Here is a 25,827-nt window from a genome sequence, read left to right on the forward strand (position 1 = left end):
CCTGTGTGTGAGGAGCCTTTAAAGTTCACTTCCTGAGACCAAGCAAGCCTTTGGAGAGGAATCCAATAGAGCCAGCTTGACATATACTCTGACTTGGATAAGCTCCATGCCTGTGATATCACTTGAGCTTCTGAGCCTCAGATCGCGATTTTAATTTTAAATTCCTGGAGTTTTGCACCAGCAGGTCTCCCGTCTGGAGCAGTTGTGTTTTAGGAAAATAGTGTCGATTGCTGTGAAGTATATGCAGCATAATGAACATGAGCGTGACACTTTTCCACAGCAAAAATCCAACGACACAGGCACATGCTTTATGAAATGACAGTATTAGATTGCAAGCGACAACGGTAAAGCAAATATTTAAGTTCACAATTAAAAGAGTGCATGTAAAATGTTGTTGCCAGGGGGAGCATGCCAGTTCATCATTCTTCAAGCTCATTCTCTACAGGCAGAATCATTCTACACAGTTCCGGGGGAAAACAATGCTTATTTTAAATAAACTGCTTTCTGGCCTTTGAAGACTGTGCATAAGTTAAGCTTTATTCATCAGGGACCGTCTTGATCTTTGAGACGTTCCTGGGCAAGAGATGTTGCCTGTGCATCTTTACTCCTTCTGTACAGGGACTGGGTGTCTGAGCCACAGTTTTGCTGATGACTCGACTTCATTTATCCCTAGGAGAGTTCCAGTGACGGAGGTGATGGCCTTTTTGCTGAAAAGAAGGATGACACCCGGGCAGGTGAGACTGTGTCCTTCTGAAGGCAAAGAAAAATAAGACCTCCATTTGTATTTATCCTGGAGTTCATGCGTAATTTTTTTTAAATGCTGTTTTTTTAAGGAGGCTGTTTTTAAAAGCCAATAAAGTTGACCTTCACCAAACTCTGCTAGAGTTGCACATGGAGCTTTAATGTGACTCCGGCCAGCTTCCTTTGCCTGGCAGTGAAATGAAAGTCAGGATGGATTCTGAGGATGAAAAGGAATCGTGGTTTCATTGATTTTCTTTTTTTTTTTCTCTTTTGAGAAAAGTTAGAAGTATCTGGTTTGTCGTTTTGATTATTTTTCTGAATCCAGACTTAATGGAGGCTTTGGTGCTTAGAAAGCCCAGCCACATAAAAACCCGTAGTTCTAAATAGAGATGGCCTCAATGGGTCCACCTACTCCGATACCTTAGAGCAAGGCCCTCGAGTCCATTCTGCCCCCACAGACAGGCACACCTGTGTCTGAGAGAGAACAGAGCCCACCACGCCCAAAGCTGTTTCTGAAGCACCATTCCAGCGCTTCCAGCTGTGCCTGGCTCCCAGGCTGTTAGATATCGGCTACTTCCATTAAGTTACAGAGTCTGCTTTAGTTTTCTTTAAACAAAGGGGAACAGCAGCCACCACCAAAAACCCATTCACCGTAGTCTTAGTTCTGTGTATAAATACTGATATCCTCACTGATGTTTGAAGCCCAGGATGGCTCCGACCCAGACAGATCGCCCTGGCCGGTTTCATCCGCACTCACTGCTCGTCTCCGACGCCTGGTCACCATTTACCAGCGCTGTAACCGCAAGGAGCTCTGCCGGCCTGAAGTCCTGGGACTAGGAAACCAGGGCTACTGGGTCCAGGAAGAGATGTTCCGGAGGTCCTCAGAGATGGAGCTTATCACCAAGGAAGCCCAAAAGAGGTAAAAGCCAGCAGTCAAGAGGGCATGCTGAGCTGCCCACTAGGTAAGGGTGACCAGGGAAACTGATAGCTGGAGGGCAGGTGTGTCTGATGTTCTCTTGTGGAGTCCGCTAAAGCCAACCTCAGTGGTGGTGTCATGATGGCCCAGAAGACCAGTGAGATCTAGGACACCCTCTCTTCACAATTCCCAGACTTGCATGAATAGGACCCCAGTCTCTGGGGATGTGATTTAAACATATCCGTCAGGTCATATTCTTTCAGCAGAAAGATGAATAGTATGCATTGAAGTGGTCTTACTGTAGCCAGTAGTCCTTATCAAGCCTTTGAGAGCAATGACTACCATAAAATGCCAGAAGGAAGGAAGGATGTACTCGCCTATCTGAGAATTAAGCTAAAAATGGCAGCTGAAGGTCAGCACAGACTGGTGATGAGGCCATGAGAATGGATCAGTGAAGCTCACGTTCTTTGAGTCGGTTCAGTCCAGTCGCTCAGCTGTGTCTGACTCTTTGCGACCCCATGGACTGCAGCATGCCAGGCTTCCCTGTCCATCACCCACTCCTGGAGCTTGCTCAAACTCCTGTTCATTGAGTCAGTGATACCATCCAACCATCTCATCCTCTATTGTGCATTTCTTCTCCTGCCTTCAATCTTTCCCAGCATCAGAGTCTTTTCTAACGAGTTGGCTCTTCACATCATGTGGACAACCTTTTGGAGTTTCAGCTTCAGCATAAGTCCTTCCAATGAATATTCAGGACTGATTTCCTTTAGGATGGAATTTTTATATCTCCATCCTTTTACTGTAATGTCCAGTGAATGGAAATACCACATAGTGAGTTTAATTACTTCTCTATACTCCTGACTTTATGAAATTTGGTAATTCAAGGAGAAGAGTTCTCTCATCTGGCTCCAAAGAGAGAACCAGAGCCTCCTCCTCCCTTATTCTCACTCCTCCACTGACCCCTCACCCCACTCCTAGCTGAGTCCCTCTGAGGGCAGCAAGTACTGTGCCCAAGAGCTCCTGGTAAAGACTGATGGGAAATAATAATCCATTTCCCTTAAGTCATTATTTTAGTCCTGCAGGGTGTAAAATCTAGAGAGCCTTTGTGTCCTAGAAAAGATCACCCATCTACTTACATTAAGACCAGGAAGAAAACCCATATGAGATGAAAGTCAGGGAGGTGTGTGACCCAGGGAGACCCCGCCTCACTCCAGACCTGCTTCTCCGTCTGTAAAATGAAGGAAGTAAATTTAATGGTCCAAAAGATCCCTCCAGGATTATATGATTATAATAGAATCCTCACATAATCCTCCAGGATTCTTTGATTCTTTGTTGTCATGGGCAGAATATTTAAGCCTACAGAGTATTTTTATATTAAAATCTTTTTCTCCCACAAGAGGAAATGAACTGGGTAATTTCTGAAACTGGTAAGTCAAGAGATATCAAGCATACACACATGATTTGCAGGCGGTGGTAGGCTGATGGGCTGTTTTTGTTATAAGTGACTCCTCCCAATTTAAAACAGTAAAATAGACACGTTCTGCCTGCTCTGTGAACCTCACAGACTCTCCAACTCAGTAAGTAGTTGTTTTAAGCTTTTTTCAACAACAGAAAAAGGCAAAGAGGGAAAACTGCTCCCTCTCCTTTCTAATTCTGTCTCTAGGTGGACGAGGAGGGAACAAGCCGACTTCTACAGAACAGTGTCTTCCTTTGGTGTTGTTTACGATCAAGAGAAGAAAACCTTTGACTGGACACAGTTTCGCGTCATTTCCCGTCTGGACAAGAAGTCGGACGAGAGCCTGGAGCACTATTTCTATAGCTTCGTGTCCATGTGCCGCAGTGTCTGTCGTCTGCCAGCCTGGAGGGACGGTGGTGAGGACGCTCTGTCACTCTGTCCCCAGGGGGACAAAGGGGGTAAAAGCTTATTTTCAGGGTACAGAGTTGCTTTAGTTATAGCTATAGACATGGAGACTATGTGGAGAATTCAGATAAAGTGGGTTTTCCCAAACCCACAAAAACTTCTAATTGAGCCAACCCTTATAAAATAATATCTCTCTCAAATGATGTAACTCCACCAAAAATTGAAATTCAGATTAAAATGCCACAGAAATGTTTTCTTTTTTCAGCCTCATAGAGATTTAGCCTGCTGTGAGCTCTGCACTTCGCTTAGACTAAATCTTAAATGTTTTCTCATGTGTTGACTTGTAGCCACGGAAAATATGGGACTGTCATTTAAACTTCCTGTGCTCCAGTAGAGGCCCCTTCTGAGAAATTTCTTCCTGATGGGAATTTGCGCCAGCTTTCCCCCTGGCCTCTCTTCAGTCTCGTTGTAATGGATTCACTCACTCTGGATCATAGTACTACATTCTAGAAAAAGCGGAAACAAATGTCGAGCCTACTTAGCATGGGTTCTGGGCTGACGGCAGCATGTTCAGACACCCCACCTTTTGCCCCCAGGTGGCACAGTCGGGCAGTGTTCAGTAAAACCAGGGAGACTGGTAGACTGACTCTCAGAGTCACGTGACAAGCCCTAGACTGGCATTCTGGTTCGGACGCCTTGAGCAAGGCAGCCTGTCTGCGCCTCCTTCCTCATCCTCACACACGGATGATGGTGTGGCTAGAGGTTTCGTGAGGTCTAAACAGCATCCATAAAGTATCTAGTGAGAAGGCATTAGTACACGCTTACTGATCAGGAAGTGATAGTTCCAGAACTGGAGTGTTCATGCTCTCCTTTGACCCTCAGTGGGTCCGTCCAGGTTTCATAAAGTCTTTCCCTCCTGTTTTAGCTTTTCATCTTTGAGGGGCCACTAAGGCCCTGCCTTGCTGAGGGCCAGGTGGTCAAACTTAAGATCAAGGATGTAGGGGCTTAGGCCGGCAGGAGTATCCGAGGACGCTGTTAAGTGACGGGCTCTGTGTTTTCTCTCTCAGGCCCCCCGGATCCCAGCATCTACGTGGAACCCATCACGGAAGAGCGGGCCGCGAGAACACTGTACCGCATTGAGCTGTTGCGGAAGGTCCGGGAGCAGGTGCTCACGTGTCCTCAGCTCCACGAGCGCCTGCAGCTGTGCAGGCCCAGCCTCTACCTGCCTGTCTGGTGGGAGTGCGGGAAGCACGACCGCGACCTGCTGGTCGGCGCCGCCAAGCACGGCCTGAACCGCACCGACTGCTACGTCATGACGGATCCCCAGCTGTCCTTCCTGGACGCCTACAGGAACTACGCCCAGCACAAAAGACCCAACCCCCAGGCCCCAGAGAGTCTCTGCTGCCTCTACCAGACCAACTCCAAACTGTATGCGTCTCTGGCCTATACGCACATGAGCCGGACTTCTGAGTCCCTTGAAAATGAACCCGAGAACCTCGTGAAAATCGAAGGTAGAGACGATCACCTTGGTCCGCCTAGGGGCAGCTTATCTGACATGACCTGTGAAAGCTTCATCTCTAAAACTCAGGATGTCCTTTCCCTCACCCATGACGAGAGTCTGCTGCCTGGGTCCTTGGAGAGCATGATGTACGGGAAGAAGGCGCTGAGCCAGGAGCCAGGCCCTTTTCAGGGCAGCCTGGGTGCCAGTACTGAGTCCAGGCAAGACGCCGCGGCCATCTCCGCAGGCAGAGATGGAAACTGCCAGCCCCGGGGCCATGAGGCAAAAATAGGCTCAGACCCCTCTTTTATGGAAACTTTGGAAGCAGGAGTGGCTCAGATGAACATTAAAAATGAAAAACACCTGTTGATGTCTCTTTCAAAGGAAGGGGAACTCGGCTGCAGCGAGTCAGGGCCAAGACCTGAAAGCATCAGGCAGCTGGACTCCAACTGCTTCGCCTCCCCTTCCTTGGACCCAGGGAATGAGAGCGGGTTCGTAGACATGTGCAACCTGAGTGTCTGCGACTCCAGAAGAAACGTGTCATCAGACCAGCAGCTAATAGACTTACTAGAAAGCAAAAGCTTAGAAAGCAAGTTGGTTTTGGGTCTGAACCACAGCGATGAGGAGGAGGAGGACGAAAATGAGGAAAGTCTCGAGCTGGCCGCAGGCAGGCAGGAAAGGCTGGCGGCATCACCCCTCAGCGAGCCCACCACCCGCATGGTAGGGGAGCAGAGCCTGGCCAGCTTCCTCACAGAGGAAGCCAAGAAAGGGAGCACGGAGGCCAGAAGCCAGCCTCCTGGACCGCAGGGCCCTTTCCTTCCCACAGCCTGTCAGTGTCACTGCAAACACATGGAGAGGTGGGCACGCGTCCTCGAGAAGGATGAGTTTGAAGTGGAGAAACCCCAGGCTTACCCCCCAGACCCCTTCACAAGCAAAGCCAATAACGTCACAGTGAGGGGCGAGCCCACTTCTGTCCCACCTGAGCTGTTCCAGGTCAAGCAGGAACTGTTGAAGGAACCCTGGAAAGAAAGCACAGAAGGGAACAAAGGGCTCCCTCTGTATCCTGACGGGAGTGAGCTCAAGCCGGAAGACATGGATTATGAGAGTAAAGAGGAGTTCGATAAAGACGGGAACTGCCAGAGTCAAGGTACCGTGTGTGGGACCTTGTGTCTTGGATGAGCCAGTTCTCCCAGGCCGGGGAGGGCGAGTGCGTGGGTGCTGGTAAGAGTTCTGCCACTTCTGAAACGAACCTCTTACACCCACTGTGTGTTTAAATGCGAAGGCTGCAGGGCTTATTCTGAAAATGGGCAGAGTAGCTTACGTCTCATCATTCCAGAAAGTGAAGGATGACTGTAGCACCTTGCTGCATCAGCTGCGTGATCTGGGCAGGGGCTCTGTGCCAGTATACATGAGATGCCGTATAGGACATCGAGGGGAAAGAATTTGTTCTTCCACCAGGTAGGGTGCTGAAACTGGGTAAAGGAGAACAGCCAGGGAACGCCAGGAACATGCAGTTAACAGAGATGCAAGTCATTTTTCAGGAACTCCACAAAAATAACTGTGATGTTTAGTAAGGTTGGGCTTCCCTGGTAGCTCAGCTGGTAAAGAACCTGCCTGCAACGTGGGAGACCTGGGTTCCATCCCTGGGAAGATCCCCTGGGGAAGGGAAAGGCTAACCACTCCAGTATTCCAGCCTGGAGAATTCCATGGACTGTATAGTCCACGGGGTCGCAAAGAGTCAGACATGACTGAGCAACTTTCACTTAACTTTTTAGTAAGGTTGGGCTTCCCTGGTGGCTCAGACAGTAAAGAATTTGCCTGCAGTGCAGGAGATCTGGGCTCAATCCCAAGGTCAGGAAGATCCCCTGGAGAAAGGAAAAGCAACCCACTCCAATATTCTTACCTGGAGAATTCCATGGACAGAGGAGCCTGACAGGCTACAGTTCGTCCCAAGAGTCAGACACAACTGAGTAACTAACAATTAGTAAGGTTAACAAAGATCCTTCCATTTACTCCCTTAATTGTCAAAACCCTGTGTTGTAATGTCAGTGCATTGTATTGAGAATCCTTTGAGTAACTCAACAGAAATAAGAATAACCAAATTAGGGAACTTCCCTGGTGGTCCAGTGGCCAAGACTCCATGCTCTAGATGCAGGGGGCTCTGGTTCAATCCCTGGTGAGGGAACTAGATCCCACATGCTGCAACTAAAGATCTCATGTATCACAGGTAAGACCCAGTGCAGCCAAATAAATAAGTAGTTTTTTAAGTAAAAAAAAAAAAGAATAACCAAATTACATGCAAATAGGTTTGATCTTTCTAAACAGGGAAATCTTAGGTAAGGAAAGGATTTGAAAATGTTAAGAATCTAGGTGACCTGAGATTTGCATATGCTTTACGATGATATGAATACAGTGATTAGAGATCCTGAGCAACAGCAAACAGTTTTTAACTTTTTCACTGTTGTTTTTATGTCTTCAAACCCAAGAGGGCATATTAGGGTGAACAAAAAATAGTTCTTATTTATCCTTGTCAGAAAAAAAAAAAAAAATACCCTGTTGGTGGCTGGTCTGGTGCCAGGGCCCATGTGTTACACAGGGATTCCGGCGGGCCGGCCCCTGCCACACAGGACAGTGACTTCTTCCAAAGCTGAGGCTCCGCAGCCCACACAGCCAGAGGTGAGCAGTGGGCAAGCAAAGCTTCATCTGTATTTTACAATCGCCACCCCCCAACCATCGCTCGCATTAACATCCTCCACCCCTCCCAACTGCCAGGTCCATGGAGAAATTGGCTTCCATGAAACTGGTCCCCTGCACCAAAAATGTTGGGGACTGCTGCTCTAAAGTGGGAAAGAGAGGAACCCTGCTCTGCTCTCTGGGTTGTCCCACTTTCTTTTTATTGCTGAGCTCCCACCTTTGGCTTCTGCCTTGTGATTGCTGACTCTCTTGGGAAGGGTTCTGAACCCAAGTTAAAGTGCGTCCACCAGCCAGGCTGAGGCCAGAGATGCTGGACCGAAAGGAGCAGCCTCACCCCCTGTGGCCTCAGCCGCCCTGGGAGGAGCCAGCCCCGACCTGCCCACCCTCCTCGCCCCAGGCCATAAGGGTCCCTGCCACACGCGGGGTTATATGGACACCTTGCTCTTTGAACTCTGTCGTGGGGGAAATCACCACCTACTCAGTCCTGGGAACACAGACAGTCCAGCAAGGATGGGTTAGAGGAGGTGCTCGGTCCTCTTCTGGCCGTGGGGCTGGGCTCTGCTGGGCTAGGAGGCAGCGGTTAACTTGATAAGCTCTGGTGAGCATCTCACATGCTCAGCAGTGGGGAGTCCCTCGCACCAGTGCTTTTAAAGGGGCTTTGGCAGACCCCAGAAGGGTTCTTCCGAACCTGGGGTGTGGGCTCGGCGGGGCCGAGAGGGCCCTGCCTGTCTCTCAGACTGCAACTCTGGGGCCGAAGGAGCAGTCTCCGGCTGAGCTGGACCAGCCCCTTCTCTCCTGACTCCTTCTCACATGGCGTTGTGTTCTTTTCTCAAAATATAAATTCACCTTCTGAGCTTAAAACCTGGCAGGGGTGCACCCCCGTTGGGTCTAGAATAATTTGGATTTTCTGTCCCGACTCGGCCCGTAGAGCTCAGCATGATGGTCATGGTTCCGCCCCACCACCACCACCACTCCCCCATCTTTGTATATACTTGCCCCCCCACCCTGTTCCTCAGCACGTGGAGCGCACCCTTCCCCCTCCGCTGCCTCTTCCTGGGTGGTCTCTCCTCTGAGCGGCCCCCTCTACCAGCCTTCCCTTCTATCAGCAGATTTTTTCCTTCTTCTTCCCTATCAGGGCACCTTGTTTCTTTCCCTTTATGGTCCTCACCCTGGTTTATAATTGAAACTTCGTTTATTATTAGTGTGTTTTTCCCGGCTGCCTTTCCCTCGAGGAGCTGTTAAGAGCCTAGAAGGCCAGAGCCGCCACACTGCCCTGTTTTTATCCTTGAATCCCCTGGCGTGGCGAGGTCCCTGTGGTCCCCTGGGGGACTTGATGCACAGTCAGCAGTGATACCTCCACACCGCAGAGGGCGGACGCTCCGTGTCGTCTCAGTGCAGAAAAGGCCCACAGCTTTTCCTGCCCTCAGTTTGTCCCCTGTCAGCACCGTGAAGCGCATGATGGTTGAAGATCCACTTCACAAGGGACAGTGCGCGCTCACCACTGGAGGCTGAGGGAATGAGTCGCAGCTCCGTCTCTTTCTGTCAGTGACGTGAACATCCTAGGCGTCTGCGTGAGATCAAGATAAATCCGGCAAATAAACAAATCCATCATTTCTTAGGTAGATCAGGTCTGTTTACCTTCGTTGTAAGTTTCAGGACTTTTCTTCCTTCATCATTAATCTCAGCCTCTTGCTGTTCTATTTCCCACACTGTCCCTGTCTGTGTATCAAAGCACTTCCCTGTCTCCCCACTGCACCAAGTGGGGAAGCCTTTGCGGTCATCCAGTGTTGTTGTTTGGAGAAGGCAATGGCAGCCCACTCCAGTACCCTTGTCTGGAAAATCTCATGGACGGAGGAGCCTGGTGGGCTGCAGTCCATGGGGTCGCGAAGAGTCGGACACGACTGAGCGACTTCACTTTCACTTTTCACTTTCATGCATTGGAGAAGGAAATGGCAACCCACTCCAGTACTCTTGCCTGGAGAATCCCAGGGATGGCAGAGCCTGGTGGGCTGCCGTCTATGGGGTCGCACAGAGTCGGACACAGCTGAAGCGTCTTAGCAGCAGCAGCCTTGTTGTTTGGTTACCGATGCAGACTCTTATCAGATGATTTGCTTGGGTAGCCTTGGAGCAGGATGTGACTTTATGGCTTAACTGATAGAGCGCTTCTGGAAATAGAAGACATGGTAATTAATCAGTTTAAAATAAATAAGCACACAATAGGCCAGTGTTTTAAGAAGATGAGGGACTTCCCCAACAGTCCAGTGGTTAAGACTCCACCTTTCCAGTTCAAGGGGTGGGCATTGGTCCAATCCCTGGTTGGGAAACTCAGGTCCCCTGTCCACTGCGGCAAAAAAAAAAAAAAGTTCAGATGTCCTCATCTTTCAGATCACTCCAGTCTTCCAACTGCCTGTCTCATTTTTTTTTAAAACCTCTCTTCCCAGATTATCCAGGGAAGTACTCTGAGGAAGAGAGCAAGAGCTCGACCTCGGGCATCGCGGGAGACCTTGGAGACGACCTGCAAGAGGCGCGGGCTCCCACCATTGCTCAGCTGCTCCAGGAGAAGACGCTCTATTCATTCTCCGAGTGGCCGAAGGTACCTCCCAGAGCTTGCATGCTCCACCCAGAGCATCCTCAGCTTTTGAATCCTTTACATTAAACCTTTTAGAATCTTTCTGAGTCACCAACTCAGACAGATTTTTAATATCTTTAAAAGTATTAGTTACGTGACTTTAATGGGTATCAGGACCGTAACTCGACCATAAGACTAAAGCGTTCAGCATATTTATGGTACTGCGGCTCTTCAGCTTCATTGTCCAGACTACACCGTTTCTTTTAAGACTCGAAAAGTGAGTCCCTTTGTGTGCTCCCTCTTCTAATCAACTCCTTCTGGTTAGAAAACGTACCCCTTGATTTCAAGGGACTTTGTAGACTTGGGTGACTTAGTACTTTCTCCTCAGAGCTTGCATGCTTTTTCATAGGATCGCGTGATAATCAACCGCCTAGATAACATCTGTCACGTGGTGTTAAAGGGGAAGTGGCCCTCCAGCCAGCAGTACGAGCCCTCGGGCGCGCTGCCCACTCCCGTGTTAACCAGCAGTGCTGGTCCCCAAAGCGGCCTCTCGGAGCCAGAGGCATCAGAGCACAGCTTCAGCAATGGTGCAACGTTGGTGGCCCAGATGCAGAAGGTGAGGCGCTAAGGATGCTGTGTCTGACCTTGAAACAAAGGAGGAGGACACTTTGCACTTCTTGATCGAGTGATTCATTTGAGTCTTGGAGAGGGGAAGTGTGTGATGAAAGTGGGTTTGCAGCTCAATAGGAATGGTGTGCTGGTTCGTGGGAGGTGGGGGTTGGGAGCTGGCATACCTCGGGTGGGGAGGCAGATGGGCACTTAAGGACAAGGTAAGTTCTCAACCACCTTAGTGGCAGGAGTGGATCCAAAGAAATGGAGGGAGTTGGCGGGCGTGGCTTGATGACAGATGACTACATGAGGAAAGGGAGGGGTGAATACTTGAGGACTGGTAACGGTAGCAGCCAATAGAAATGAGGGAAGTCAGACACTTCCCTGGTGGTCCAGCAGTTAAGAATCTGCCTTCTAAAGCAGAGAATTCAGGTTTGATCCCTCACTGGGGCATTAAGATCCCACATACTGCAGAGCAACTAAGCCCTCATGCCATGGCTAGAGAGCCCATGCGCCACCAAAAAAGATCCTGAGAGCCACAGCTAAGATCCAACGCAGCCAAATAAATACATAAGTTTTTAAAAAAGAAATGAGGGAAGTCAACAGAGGAGTTTTATTTGAGGTTTGTAAACGCAAATGAAAACTCAAGGGCTCAAGTTTAAGGTAGGTAGATAGCACAAGCTCTTAGCTGCACATTGGACTCCACTGGGGACCTTGAGAAACTCCAGGTTCTGGTTGGATTGGTCCAGGGTGTAAACTTGGTATTGGCTTTTTTTTAAAAAAAAAACTTGCTAGTTGATTCTGATGTACAGCTGAGGTAGAGATTCCCTAAACTATGATCTTGGCAATTGCAAGTGTAGTTCATGGACTGGGAGCTTTCGCAACACCTGGGAACTTGTTAGAAATGCAGAACCCCAGGCCCATTGAAGTAGAATCTGCATTTTAACAAGCTATCCAGGTGAGTAGTTACTGAAGTTTGAGAAGACTTGAGTTAAAAGAAGTTCCAAGAAGGTGATTACTAGTCCCCAGGAAATTGGAGCTGAGACACAGCCAGCATTGAGCCACAGAGGTGGCGTTCAAACCTCTCTTGCCACGTCTGTATGTTTGCAGGAGAACTTCTTGGCTCCGGTTTTCACAAAGGATGAACAGAAGCACAGGCGTCCTTACGAGTTTGAGGTAGAGAGGGACACGAAGACCCGGAGCCTGGAGCAGTTCTCGGCCACCCACGGGCACCCCCCCATCGTCCTCAATGGCTGGCATGGAGAGTCAGCCATAGACCTCTCCTGCCCGTCAGAGGGGTCTCCAGGGGCCACGTCCCCTTTCCCAGTGAGCACCAGCACCCCCAAGATTGGGGCTATTGGTTCACTGCAAGGAGCCCTTGGCATGGACTTGTCGGGGATCCTGCAAGCTGGCCTGATCCACCCGGTGACTGGACAGATCGTCAACGGAAGCCTCAGGAGAGATGACTCTGCCTCTAGGAGGCGGAGAGGAAGGCGGAAACACGTCGACGGAGGAGTGGACCTCATCTTCCTGAAGGAGCAGACCCTGCAGGCGGGCATCTTGGTGGGTATTTGAGGCCATGAAGTGCAAATTTGACCTCTGTACACTGTGCAGCAGACCCTTCTTCCTCAGACACAAAAATTTTTGATTTATGGATCTTTGTTGGAGAAGGAAATGGCAACCCACTCCAGTATTCTTGCCTGGAGAATCCCAGGGACAGAGGAGTGTGGTGGGCTGCCGGCTATGGGGTCACATAGAGTCAGACCCGACTGAAGCGACTTAGCAGCAGCAGCAATCCCTATTTCAGTTGTCCGGCTTGAAACAATTCTTGTCATCGGTTGTCCACAGTCTTTTCTAGGAATAGATATCAGTCCATCAAGGGCCCTTAACCTGCCTGCATCCTGGAGACACGAGCCAGGAGGTCTCACAGAGAAACAGCCCAGCCTCCAGGGCCTCAGAGCCCCTGGGGATCAAACGAGTGAAGCAGGAGTGGGGCTGGGTCTGCAGCAGCGGGCTTTCCAGGAGCAGGGATTTGGGGGTCAGGACATCCTGAACATCAGTCCTGGCTCAGCTGCTGCTTGACCTGCTCGACGATCTTGGGCTCATCATCGAGCCCTGCTCTACTCCTCTGTAAATTGGGGGCCGCAGCTTCTACCACTGAGGGTCACTGCAAGACTTTGCTGAGGTCACACTAAGATGTTCTCAGCTCAGAAATCCTTGTCAGAAACGGAAAAGGGCAGACCCTGCACACATGCCCGAGAGCCCCTGTGACTCTGCTTTCCGTGTCAGAGACCACTTATTTCTCTATTTTGATTTTTCCTATTTATTGAATTTCAGGCTCCAAAACAGAAACCAACATTTCTTGCTTTCTTACTACTTTGAAAGGAATAATAGTGATGAGTATTAAGTGCCTCTGGCAGGCACTGCATTGAGGGTTTTACATGATTGCCCTGTATGATGTTCACAGCAACACTGTGAAGGTGTGGTTACTGCTTCCGTTTTGGAAATGAGCAAATTGAGACTTATAAGCGTTAAATGATTTGCCCAAGATTATCCAGGTAGTAAGTGGCAAACCAGGGAGCTAAGCCAGCAACTTGGTCCTCAGCAGCCAGGGAGCTCTATCTACTGTATTGTTCGGTAGATATCTCCCTGTTTGATTTTCTATATAATTTGGGAAGCTGAAATGGCAGATTCTTTCCCTTCCCGGTTCCTCAACGTCTTTAAGAAGGTTGTCTGGTTTTTCAGCGGCGCAAAGCCATAGTTTTCCTGTCATGATCATAGAATTCCAGTGGAGTAAGTGAAGTGTTTTTTCCTTGGCTTCAGAGTGTTTTGAATATCTTATCATGCAGACATTTAGCACTGACATATGTTATTCAGTTCAGTTCAGTCGCTCAGTCGTGTCCTTCTCTTTGTGACCCAATGAATCGCAGCACGCCAAGCCTCCCTGTCCATCAACAACTCCCGGAGTTGACCCAAACTCATGTCCATCAAGTCGGGGATGCCATCCAGCCATCTCATCCTCTGTCGTCCCCTTCTCCTGCTTCCAATCCCTCCCAGCATCAGGGTCTTTTCCAGTGAGTCAACTCTTTGTGTGAGGTGGCCAAAGTATTGGGAGTTTCAGCTTTAGCATCAGTCCTTCCAATGAACACCCAGGACTGATCTCCTTTAGGATGGACTGGTTGGATCTCCTTGCAGTCCAAGGGACTCTCAAGAGTCTTCTCCAGCACCACAGTTGTAGGCCCCATACAGGCACTGGGGACACAGGGGCGAGTATATATGCAGAGGTGAGTCAATTGTAGGGTGGCACTCTGTTACATGAAAACCTGTGACAAGTGCCATGGGGGAGCAAAGTGCGGTGGCCAGTGTCACGGGGACAGTCCATGCTGGTGACAGAGATGGCAGGAGGGAGCCTGAGCAGGTAGGATGGCACAGAGGTCACTGCGGAGACAAGTGGGGAGGAGAGCAGTCGGCCGGAGGGGTCTCCCGCCACCTCAGGAACTCGTGGAGGGGATTGGCAGTCAGGCACGGGCAGTCCTGTTCTGGTGGGAAGTGTCCTTTAAGAAACCAGTTTTCATTCTGTCGTGGTGAAGGGCACATAACTCGTCTTCCCTCCATCCAGGAAGTCCACGAAGACCCAGGACAGGCCCCCCTGAGCACCCCACACCCTCCTGAAGGGCCAGTGCCCGCCACGTCGACCCCGGAGCCAACTCCGCCCACCAGCAGCCCGGCCGAGAAAGCCGTTCCCAGCAGGAGCCTGCTGGACTGGCTGCGGCAGCAGACCGACTGCTCCCTCGAGGCCCCGGGCTGCGGCGCGGTGAGTGTGCGCCCCTCTCACGGGGGACGCGGAGGGGGCCCAGGGGGACTGGGGAGCCCAAGGGAGGTCCGTGTCCTCTGAGGACTTCGTTGGAAAGTGGGGGCGGGGGAGTTTAAATTCTGGTTACGTCTTCTGGTAACAGAAATCCCAGCCCCTGTCAGAACGTCAGGCCAGAAAGTTGACATGCGTGACCTCTTTCCAGGACAGCGAGCCTCCTCTGGGCCCTCCCTTCCCCACCAGTCACCACATTTGTGAGCTCACATGGCATTCTTTAGGTTGCATAAGTGCTGCTCCCCTCACAGCAATGCTCCCGTGCATTCTTGTCAAGTCACTGCATCTCCACTCTGAGGTGACGGGTTAGTTTCAGTCCCTGCCCAGGGGCTGCTCATCGAGTCCTTTTACTTCTCTGCCCTCGTTCCTTCAGAGCAGGGGTCCAGAGGAGAGGGCGCCCCGGCACTGACAGCCCACCACCACCCCCTCTGTCCTGGCTACCTCTCGTTAGTAAGGGGAGGCGCTCGAAAGTTCACCAGGAAGGAGGAAGATGCATTCACAGACACACCCTCCAGAGACACACAGCCGCCAGGCTGGGAGCGGCAAAGAGAGGACCTGAGAAAACGGTCCGGGAGGCAAGGGCAGGGGTGAAGCGGTGCCCTGGGAACCTGGAGGGCCGCGGGCCCCCCCCAGGAGGCCTACCTCGCAGCTTAACTGCAGGAACACCGTGGCTTCGAGGAGAGCACCTCGGTGGGGGCCCAGCGGCTGTTCCCTGCAGCCCGGACCCAACAGGTCCTGTGCAGAGGGCCGTGAGCGAGGAAACAGCACAACCATCTGAGCAGTACCACCCACATCAGGAGCCCCTGTGGCCAAAGCGTTCTGTAACGTTGGTTTCCATTTACCTCCTAGAATTTTTCAGACAAACCAAAGCAGAGGAGGCCACGCTGTAAGGAACCTGGAACGTTAGACATCACCTCCCTGAGTGGGGAAGAGAGGGTTCCTGCTGTCCCCAAGGAGCCAGGCCTGAGGGTAAGGAACAGGACGTCCCGGTGGAGCCCAGAATCGCACACCTGGAGAGGACGCTCCAACTGGGAAGGGGCAGCCAGGCAGCCTTAGCAGGAGGACCAGGGTCCACCCAGGGGCTTGATGAGCAAAGCCAGGTGGTATTGGGGTGTTCTCACCTACAGCATGTCCTCCATGGTCATTTGTTTTCAACCTTTCCCTCCAAAACTTTGGGGTTAAGGTTTATACTGAAACAATCCCCAAAACTCGATTCCCCCCTTTTGGAGAGTTCAGGGAAAATTCCTTTTAAGTCTTATCAGGAGGAGTCTGTTATCCAATGTTTTAACAAAACTTCTTTATTGGAAATTTTCATTTTCCAGCCTTAAGTTTTTCCGGCTACCATTTAAGACACCCCCTCCTCGTCCGTCCTCACTAGCAATGAGAAACAGCTGACTCCACGCACTGCCCTTTTCCTATTATAGAATCATGAGCCTGGAAGAGACTTCAAAGACATCTGCAGATACTTGCAGTAGAACGAATCCGAGTTAATTATAGTTTACAGATGGGTACAAATTTGGACTAGAAGACTCGCAACCTCTAGGGGGCGGTAGCCTTTCAAGCTGAAAGCGTGTTAAGCTTGGGCAGACGATACTCAAACGTGCTTCTGGCCTCCTCAAAGTGAGTTGTGCCCCTATAGGGTGCTTCTGAGGGTCCTCTGAGCTCCCAGGCGCTCCTGAACGCCTTCCTTTGATGCTCGGTCATCTACAGCTCTCCTCCACGGAGGGATTTCCAGGATCCCATTTCTGTGTTTAGTTCCCGGAGACCACCCACCCTAGTCATTTCCTCCTCGTTAATGTTGTTAGGAAGCTCGTTTCTGATTTGGTGGCCTGGAGGGTCACTCCACTAGCAGCTCAACAAACATGATTGCCTGCTGGACAGGCCGATCCCACGTCCCTCCCCTCTCTGTTTCTCCAGACCCTGCCCTCGGCCTCCCCGGGCTCTCCTTTTGTCATGAGAGACCACCCCCAGCCCTCGCTTGGTGGGGTCTCCGAGCTCTTGGTTGAGCCATGTGGCTCCCCCTTGACCTCATTTCTCTCTTCACATCTCAGTTTCTCGGACATTCTTTGGAAGTTAACGTTCATCACGGCCCGGCTGATGCCGATCTCCTGCCAGAACACTCATTTCCGAGCTGTCCTCACAAGCCAGCCTCCTGCCAGAGATGCGCTTTCCCTCCTTTGTTAAGTAAACACAGGCCCCACCTCGGGGTCCCCTGCCTGCAGTAAGGCCCAGACTGGAGGCAGGGTCCGCCTGGCTCTCGGGGCTGTGGGACCCGGACCCCAATGGGGCCGGAGCCTCTGGGTGTGTGACACTCCTTGTCCGTCCCTTAGAAAAACGTCCCTTCCCGTTTCTGCTGCTGCTGCTGCGTCACTTCAGTCGTGTCCGACTCTGTGTGACCCCATAGACAGAAGCCCACCAGGCTCCCCCGTCCCTGGGATTCTCCAGGCAAGAACACCGGAGTGGGTTGCCATTTCCTTCTCCAATGTGTGAAAGTGAAAAGTGAAAGTGAAGTCGCTCAGTCGTGTCCGACCCCCAGCGACCCCACGGACTGCAGCCTACCAGGCTCCCCCATCCATGGGATTTTCTAGGCAAGAGTACTGGAGTGGCTTGCCATTGCCTTCGCCCGTTTCTTCTAGAAATATCCAAATTCCGCAAGGAGCTTCTCCCTGCCTTCAGTCCCTCCTGCCTTGTGTGTGCTGGGGCTCGGCTGCAGCTCCACCGACAGCGCCACACAGGCGGACTCAGCTTTAAGAATGCCCACCTGGCACACAGCAGTCACTCATTATTACACATGTGTACGCACACACATATGCCTCGTATTTCACATCCGGAGTTGTTTGTTTCACCTACCCATATGCAGTGGGTGGGGCAAGTTTTTCTAGTTTCTTCCTGAGCCATTTGACAGTATTGCGGAGACTATGTGCTTGCTGAGTGTGCTGAGTCGCTTCATTTGAGTCTGACTCTTTGCTATCCCATGGACCATAGCCCCCCAGGGTCCCCTGTCCATGGGATTTCCCAGGCAAGAATACTGAAGTGGGTTGCCATTTACTCCTCCAAGGGATCTTCCCGACCCAGGGATCAAACCGTCATCTCCTGAGTCCTCTAAATCACGGCAAATTCTTTACCCACTGAGCCGCCTGAGAAGCCCTGCAGAGATGACATGTCACCCCTAAGTAAACACTCAGCGTGTGTCTTCTGGGAACATTTTTTCGTGTATCTGTCACCTCTGCCACACGTATCAGTAACATGTCACAGCTCGCCCATATTCAGATTTCCCCAGCTCTCCCAGAAGTGTCTTTCCAAGCTGGTTTTTGGTTTTAGAATTTTTAAACCAGGATCCACCTGCTGCATCTGGGGATAAGGTTTCTTACCGCTCAGGGCATATTAGCTGAATTGACCCACCTTCCTGGGAGGAGCGAGGCAGTTTTGGCCACCACCTCCTCCTTTGCCTTTACTCAGGACTTGAGTGTTAGAGCCAGGACACACAGGCTGTGGGGTATACGCTGCCTTGTGTTGGTTTAGAGAGATGTCTTGGGGGCACACACGCGTGCCATCATCGGGAGGAGCAGACCCGTCGCCTGGCGTCTGCCCCTCAGAGTCTCCCCTCGCCTCGCCTCCCCCCAGCCTCCCTTGGAAGAGGACGCAGGCCTGTTCCCAGGGTATAATTACCAGGAGGGAGAGCTGCCAAAGCCCAGCCTGGCCACCGTGTGTGGTCTGCACACTGCTGGGAGGGGCACGTGCCCTGGGTGGGCAGCCACGGGCCCGCTGGGGGCGGGGTGATGCGCCCACCCGCAGGAAGAGGTGGATTCCCCCTTCCTCCGCCGGCCCGCCGCGTGCTCTGCAGGGGGGGGATGAAGCCCTGTTCTCACCCCAGGGCCTTCCTGCTGCTGCTCCCCTGTCTAAAGGTCGCAGGCGGCCAGCCTGGCCTCCTGGGCAGGTTCCCTGTCCTGAGGGAGCCCAGCATGATCTGCCTCAGTGGTTCCCAGCAAGGGCGGGGACATCCTGACACCTGAGGAGTGTGACTTGAACTTGGGGGGCCGGGCCATCAGGGCCCACAGGTCCTGCAGGGTGCAGGCCTCCCAAAGTCACCTCTCTAGCGCCCGATGGCCTCAAAGCATGTTACCGGCCGCCTGCTGTGTAGGTAGCAGATTATTCAAAAGAAGCTGGAGGCCTTACTCAGCAAGCTCAGGGTTTCTTCTCAACAGACTTGGGAGACGGCACAGTCCCTCCCGCTGGAGAGTGATGGGGAGAGCGAGGGTGGGGGCGTTTGAGGGCACAAGGGGATAAGACCCACTGGGAGCCTTTTCCCTGGCCCTTGGCTGTGGCTGGTAACAGGGAGGAGGGCTTGGGTGGCCGAGCGCTGGTCCCCGTGGCCAGGCCCTGGACTGAAAGGAGGGGCCTGCGGCCGTGGTCTCCAGAGGGAAGCGATCTGCGCTAATGGGCCCCAGAGAGAGTGGTGAGAAACACTTCTTTCAGCCCGGCCCGGTCCCTCGCTTCCAACCCTCTTGCTTTAGAAACGGGAACCAGGCAGAACTGCTCCCCCAGCCTCGTTCCCACAACCAGGCCACAGCTGCCGCACCCTGTCAGGCCAGGCCGGCTCACAGCGTGCAGGGGGCTGGTCCCGCACGGGAGCAGACAGGTGGGCCGAGGCCCAGCTACGCTCCAGGGCACATCAGCCCATTCTCAGTTGGCGAGGAAGAAACTGAACTGACGGTTCCAGAGACCTCTCCCTCGTCCACTTTCCTACAAGACGGGCTAAGAGGTTTTCTCCTCACACGAAGGTGACCGTCATAGAGCTCTTTGCCTGTGACGACTTGGCTTTTCTATGATGTTATTAGGGAAACTGAAGGACAAATGTAAAACCTCAGCAGTGACATTATTTCTGGGGACCTGGGCACATTCGGGTGCACACTGTTAACACGTGTGTGAGTCTCTGAACTCCCTGTGAAAGGGCTGTGACAATAGTGCCGACTCATAGGGTGGGCGTGATGACGAGTTGAGAGCTGGCACACGGAGCCGGGTGCGCATGGCCCGACATGGGGCAGCAGCCCTGCTTGGCTCCCCTGTCATCGCCGCGCCCTTCGTCAGCCCCTGACGGCCGGTTTCCCTCTGCTGAGACCCTCCTCCCCACCGCTCATTTCGGAGCTGCCACACGTGTGTGCTCGCTGAGAGCTTGACCAGTGTCCCCCACCAGCCTGTGCCCGTGGCCACCCGTTGAGCAAAGACCTGTGGCATCTTCTAAGGATTCAACTTGGGTACCCTTGTCCTTTCTCACCCACAGCCCTGCAGGTCAGGACAGAGCTTCAGGTCTTCCTGCTCCCAAACCCCATCCTCCAGCTCGGCTCTGTGACTTCAGTTAAAACCCTTCCTGTGTCAGGAGGGAGGCGAACATGGGGGTCTGGCCAAGGGGGTCACCCCCACGGGTCTCAACCACTGGCCTCGGCTGCACACACTCTTAAGATCAGACGAAGCCAGGAAGTCAAGTGGGGCCCTGTGCAGGGATGACACGCAAATTCATGAAGTCTTTTGCTGCTGTTTTTATATTTTACATGTGAAACTGCTATCATGTTGGTTATGCCTCATTAAAAACACTAGGCTAAGACCTGAGGTCCCTGGCTGGCCCCAGCTCCCGGGACTCCGACAGCCTCTCCGCAGGGCGCTGGGCATGAGCACGTGGGGAGCTGCTCAGCACTTTCAGGCTGTCCACCTCAAACAGGAGGTCCTCAGGGCGCAGAGCTGTGCAGCTCCTGGTGGGTGGGCAGGCAGGAAAGACCACTGCAGAGTCCCGAGCTGCCCTCCCCCTGCCATCCATCACCTGAAGCATCTCATGTCTCTCTCATTTTTCAGGGCTTTCTCCCAGAAAACAAGTTCAATCACACCCTGCCCGAGCCCATTCTCCGAGATGCAGGCCCCCGCCGCAGGGGCAGGCGGCCACGGAGCGAGCTGCTGAAGACCCCAGCCCTGGTGGCGGACGCCCCCTCTGGGATGGGGCCGCTGTTCATGAACGGCCTGATCGCCGGGATGGACCTGGTAGGGCTGCAGAACATGAGAAACGTGCCAGGCATCCCCCTCACGGGGCTGGTGGGCTTCCCGGCGGGCTTCACGGCAATGCCCCCAGGCGAGGAGGTCAAGAGCACACTGAGCATGCTGCCCATGGTGCTGCCAGGCATGGCTGCCGTGCCCCAGATGTTTGGGGTTGGGGGGCTCCTCAACACCCCCATGGCCACCACCTGCGCCTCGGCCGTGCCAGCGCCCCTGTCAAGCACAACCAAGGGCAGCACGTCAGCGGCTGAAAAGACTGCGGAAGACCAGCCTGGCAGCCATGACGTCAAAACGGACCCGTCGGCGGAAGACAAGCCCGGCCCTAGCCCCTTTTCCTCCGACCAGCCCGAGCCTGCAATAACTACGAGCAGCCCCGTGGCGTTTAACCCGTTCCTCATCCCAGGCGTTCCCCCGGGACTCATCTACCCTTCCATGTTCCTCTCCCCCGGCATGGGCATGGCGCTGCCAGCCATGCAGCAGGCCAGACACTCCGAAGCAGCAGGTCTGGAGAGCCAGAGGAGAAAGCGGAAGAAAACCAAGGGGGACGCCCCGAACCCCAACCCAGAGCCTGTGCCCGGGCCAGAGAGGGAGCCGGGCAGCGAGCAGAGCTGCCCAGAACCCAGGGCCCCTGCACCCCCCGATAGAGAACAGGCAGCACAGGCCCGGGAAGGGGGCCCCCAGGACACTCACGGTGACGCCAATTAGAACTTTTTCATTGAAGAAAACGATTGTGACTTGTAAGTTTCTTATCCCATAAAGGTTTGTTACTTCCCCTCACTTCACTGTCATAAGAACCTGTGTTTCCATGAGTACTATTACCTCCCTGATTTCCTGTCTGAGATCTATGGTAACATGTTAATAGTCACAGGGTCTTGCCACGTCATCAGCTCCATGTCGTTGACGTAGTACAGGAGGTGCAGAGCTGCTCGCTCCGTTATCCAGTCGTCCATTCCAGCGATGTAGTTAGTGCAGACGTGGGGACACGCCCTGCCCCCTTCTCTTCCAAGTTTCCCATTTATTCGAAGAGGAAAAAAAAAATGGCAAAAGAAAGCCGGCTAGGGACTGACCAGTGCAGGGCCAAGGCGGAGAGCAGCTCTTTTTTTTTTTTTTTTCCGTGAGCTGTGCCGAATGGGAAGAAGGGTAACAGGGAACCAAAAAAAAAGCACAGAGAAAGGAAATGCTGGTGCGTATTTTTTAGTTAAAGTATTTCCCAGTTTTATCACGATTACTAAACGAGTAGGTTAGGCAGAAGTCTCTAACTAATGGTTGAAACCACACATATCCATTTCTTTCTAAAACAGAAACCTTGCTGGTAGTAACACGACTTCCCCCCACTCTGGGTTTTCAGGCAGCCTGCAGTAAGAAGACGTGGTGGCCAGGCCTCATTTCTTACACACACGCATCCCTCACCTCCCGAGTCAAAAGGGGATTCGCAGTACAAGTAAGCTGTACACACCGCGGGCTGTTGCCAGCGGTGGGGTGGGGTGGGGAGCGCGACTGCACACGGCATAAAGCACACGACCAGCTCTGCCCCTACTCAGGCCTCTTAGGAACCCCTCTGGCCACTGCTGGAGACTCCTGGACTCTTACTTTATGATTCCCTTTGCCAGGACCCAGGCTCTTTCTGGAGCCTGCAAGAAAAAGAAGTCCCCCAATACTCTGACACTAGCCAAGGGTTCGAGGTTGTCAAACCTACGTGCGTTCCACTTCTTATAAAGAGTGCAACTGTGAGAAGTTTTTTCCTTCTCTCCAGAATTTTCAGTTTATATTTTACAGTCGGACCCAGATCTCAGATCATCAAGTTAGTGGAGACTGCGTTGGCAAGCTTAACATTCCCCCTTCTTCCTCAGCTGCCCGGACCGGGCAGCTGGCCCCCACCCTGCCCACCCCTGCCCCATCTAGCCCCACCATGTGGTCCCTCCCTTCTGATGGTCTGTCTCCACCCACAGTTCACACTCTGAGACTTGAAAGAAGCTCGTGGTTCAGTCCCCAGCGGGGCACAGGGTTGTGCAGGACCGTTGGAAATGTTGGAAGCGTTACTAGTACCGGTTTCACATTTTGTTGTCAACAATTTACTGTATTTTTTTTTTTTTTACTTTTTCTGTAACAGTTTTGCTATAATTTATCAGAAGGTCCAAAAGTTCGACATAACTATTTCAGTTTGCATTATTTATTTATGATGCTTTTGTCATTGTCTTTTATACATTTGGGATTATAAATTATGTAAATGTTAAAATGAGCATCTCAAAGAAGTCTGTTAAATCATGGCCGGAAAAAACAAAAAAAACAGCTTTATTTTTAAAAAGTGGAGTCCCAGTTTTAATGAATCAGAGTTATAAATCAGAAATTCTGTAAACCGATTCCATAAGAAGAAAGGATCCAGTAATTGAAGCGATTCTATTTAGTGCATCTTCGTCACGTAGGTGGTCTCTAATGCTGACGACAGATTTCTTAGAAATGCTGCTCTCTATTTAACTAACATTATGTTCAGTTTTGCCTCCAGTGGAAGCAGAAAGGGTTTTTTCAGCTGTTAAATCCTAAAAATCAATATAATTTATTTATGTAAAAAAAAATCACTCAATTGATATATTTTTGAACCTTTTAAGTACTAATTTTCTTTTTATCAAGTAGGAAAAAAAAATGTATTTGCCCTAAATCCTTAAAATACAAATGCTATAAAAATTCATGTATCTTGAAAGCCTTACTGCAAATGAGTATTATAGACACCCAGCAGAGCCTGGGTTTTCTTTGCTGTCGTCGTCGTTGTTTTGTATGGAAAGGCTGCTTTCCCCAGGTTCCACTTAGAACCTCCAGTAGGTCACAGGGTTCAATATGGATTTGATTTAACAACCCACCAGCATGCTAAAAACCCCTTGTTATATCTTATCGAACCTGTATGTTAACTCTCTGGGTGTTTAGGCTTCTCTTTGACTGCTATTGTGTCCCTGTTTGCAAAATGAAAATGACACTCTGTGGATTATTTGCTCTGTAAGGCATAAAGTGCTTCTTATGATTATTTTGACGTTTCCAAGAGCAAAAGCCAAATTTAAAACTCTCTTCAGCAAACTTGAGCCTTTTCATCTAATTCCATGTCACTCACAGCCATAACTTTTCCTTGATCATTCTTCACCCCATGTCTTACATAATAAATTGTCTGTGGTCTCGATCCTGGATTTAAAAAAACAAAAAAGTTTAAAAGTCAAATTTGTATTTGAGGACTTCGGTGGCACTCGGCTGTCTCTTGCTGCCCCAGCATCTTATGAAGGCATCATCTGCACACGTCCGCTGTCTTTCCTAGGTGTCCATGGCGGGCACCATGTTGGGGGCTTGGTAAATACTCGTTCATGAGGGTTGGCCTGCCTTCTCCAGCTACCAGAACACCTGGTTAAGACAGATGCAATAGAAGGGGACGCAGCACAGCACCTGCTTCCCAGACTCGGGGCCTGAATGCCCGCAGCTGATGCCTCCACTCTCTTAAGTGCCATTCTAACCCCCCCCCTCAGGTAACACAACAGGAGCTTCACGGAGCAGGGGGGGCACCTCTGTGGGTTGGAAGAGGCCCCCAAACACCCAAGTGCCTCCTGTGTCTGAAGTTAAGAATTTTGTGATCCCTAGCTTTGGGAAGCATGGCTTCTCCAGCCCCAGAAGGGCTATGTCTGAAGTCATCAACCAGGCTGGCAGAAATGTGCCTGAGTCTCGGCAAGGAGGCAGATAGCAGGAGCCCCGCCAGCCTCACCCTTGGCTGGGTCCCTACCTAGTTTCAATAAATGGTAGATAAACAGCCTGGAACCTGGGTGGGCCATGCTTCCAGAAGCCCTTACAGACTGCTGCTGCAAGCAAATATGTATTGCCGGCCTGTAGACCTCTAGACTTGGGTAGCACTTCCTGGGTAGAATGATAAGTTGTAAAGGTCAAGGTTTCACCCTTGACCTCCAAGCCTACCCCAGTAGATTCTACCTCCTTTCTGAGGGTGGGCGAACACCGAGTCACCTACAGTGGGCTAGTGTTTTAGTGTTTTGTGTGTGTTTGCATAAGTGACCTCAGAGCGTGACCTCGTTTGTCTTCAGAGCATCTTGGTTGCCAGGTAGAGGATCCTGGCATCTGGTTGGCCTTATGAAAGCCAACAGAGAGGCTGCAAAACTGTCTCATCCATCCTAGAAAACAGCTGCAACAGATACCACCCCCAGTCCCACCAGCCTGAGGTCAGGACACCCCAGCCTTTGTGATGCTAGACTGGGACCAAACCCCTCACCACCACAACCACCAAACGCAGAGACCAGCTCTAACTGAATTACAGAAAAACTGGCACCGGGAAAAAGGGAACAGTTGTGTCACACCCTCCAGAAAACTTTATGCTTGATTTATTTCCACCTTAAAACTATCTCTTGCAAGAATTGCTGTTCATTTGCGTGCTGTAGAAACCACAAGAACTCTTAGGTCGGCAGTGGGGTTCCCCCAGCCCAGTGACTCGCACCTTGGTTCTAGACTGTGGCTTCTCCAAACCCAGTCTCAGGGACAGGAGTGTGCGGGCAGGTGTTCAGGACACGTGGCTTGTGCTGCCACGTGGCGGGCCTTGTGACCACCGTCATAACCCATGCGCAGCAGGGTATCTGGGGGATAAGACAGGAAATAAAAGGGTTGAATTAACTACTGGCTCCTACAAGGAAGGTCGTCCATGTGATAGATTTGGAAATGACCGAAACTGGTGCTGTGGAGCCCATCCTGGTGTCTGAGCTTGGGCTCAACCCTCACCCAAGAAGGGAGGAACTAGGATGGGAGGCAGCAAGGGGGGAGTGGAGGCGCTGGGAGAGCTGTGGCTCCCCTGGGGAGACAGGAACAGCGTGCCCACCTTCTCGGAGCTTCAGTTTCCTCATCCGAAGCTTCAGTAGAACAAGATGAAGGATTAAACAATTACAACTTGAACCAGTAGGGTTGTTGATGGAGTTGATTGAAATGATCGAGGTCAAGTTATGTTCGAGTCACGTGTCCCTACTTCTAAATAGCTGGCGAGGTGAGGATTGCCAGTCCTGGA

General features: G+C 51.6%; 1 protein-coding gene across 13 annotated transcripts in view; it reads left to right on the plus strand.

Annotated features, from left to right (window-relative positions):
- Positions 1-24,320, plus strand: part of CHD6 (chromodomain helicase DNA binding protein 6) — a 203,300-nt gene extending 178,980 nt beyond the window's left edge. For 11 of the 13 annotated variants that reach the window (XM_055437507.2, XM_055437508.2, XM_055437509.2 and 8 more), the window contains 10 exons: positions 674-734; positions 1,444-1,660; positions 3,321-3,571; positions 4,586-6,163; positions 10,152-10,303; positions 10,689-10,895; positions 11,999-12,451; positions 14,508-14,702; positions 15,603-15,722; positions 20,601-24,319. In XM_055437507.2, coding sequence (XP_055293482.2) covers positions 674-734; positions 1,444-1,660; positions 3,321-3,571; positions 4,586-6,163; positions 10,152-10,303; positions 10,689-10,895; positions 11,999-12,451; positions 14,508-14,702; positions 15,603-15,722; positions 20,601-21,500 — 4,134 coding nt within the window. In that variant the 3' untranslated portion in view covers positions 21,501-24,319. Of the gene's footprint in view, positions 1-673; positions 735-1,443; positions 1,661-3,320; positions 3,572-4,585; positions 6,164-10,151; positions 10,304-10,688; positions 10,896-11,998; positions 12,452-14,507; positions 14,703-15,602; positions 15,723-20,600 lie in introns of all 13 variants that reach the window. The other 2 variants (XM_055437515.2, XM_055437516.2) reach the window with 2 other exon arrangements.
- The last annotated feature ends 1,507 nt before the right edge of the window (positions 24,321-25,827 follow it).

The sequence above is a fragment of the Moschus berezovskii genome, chromosome 15 (assembly GCF_049115385.1).
Source record: "Moschus berezovskii isolate FMDL1 chromosome 15, NW_MosBer_1.0, whole genome shotgun sequence".
NCBI lineage: Eukaryota > Metazoa > Chordata > Mammalia > Artiodactyla > Moschidae > Moschus > Moschus berezovskii.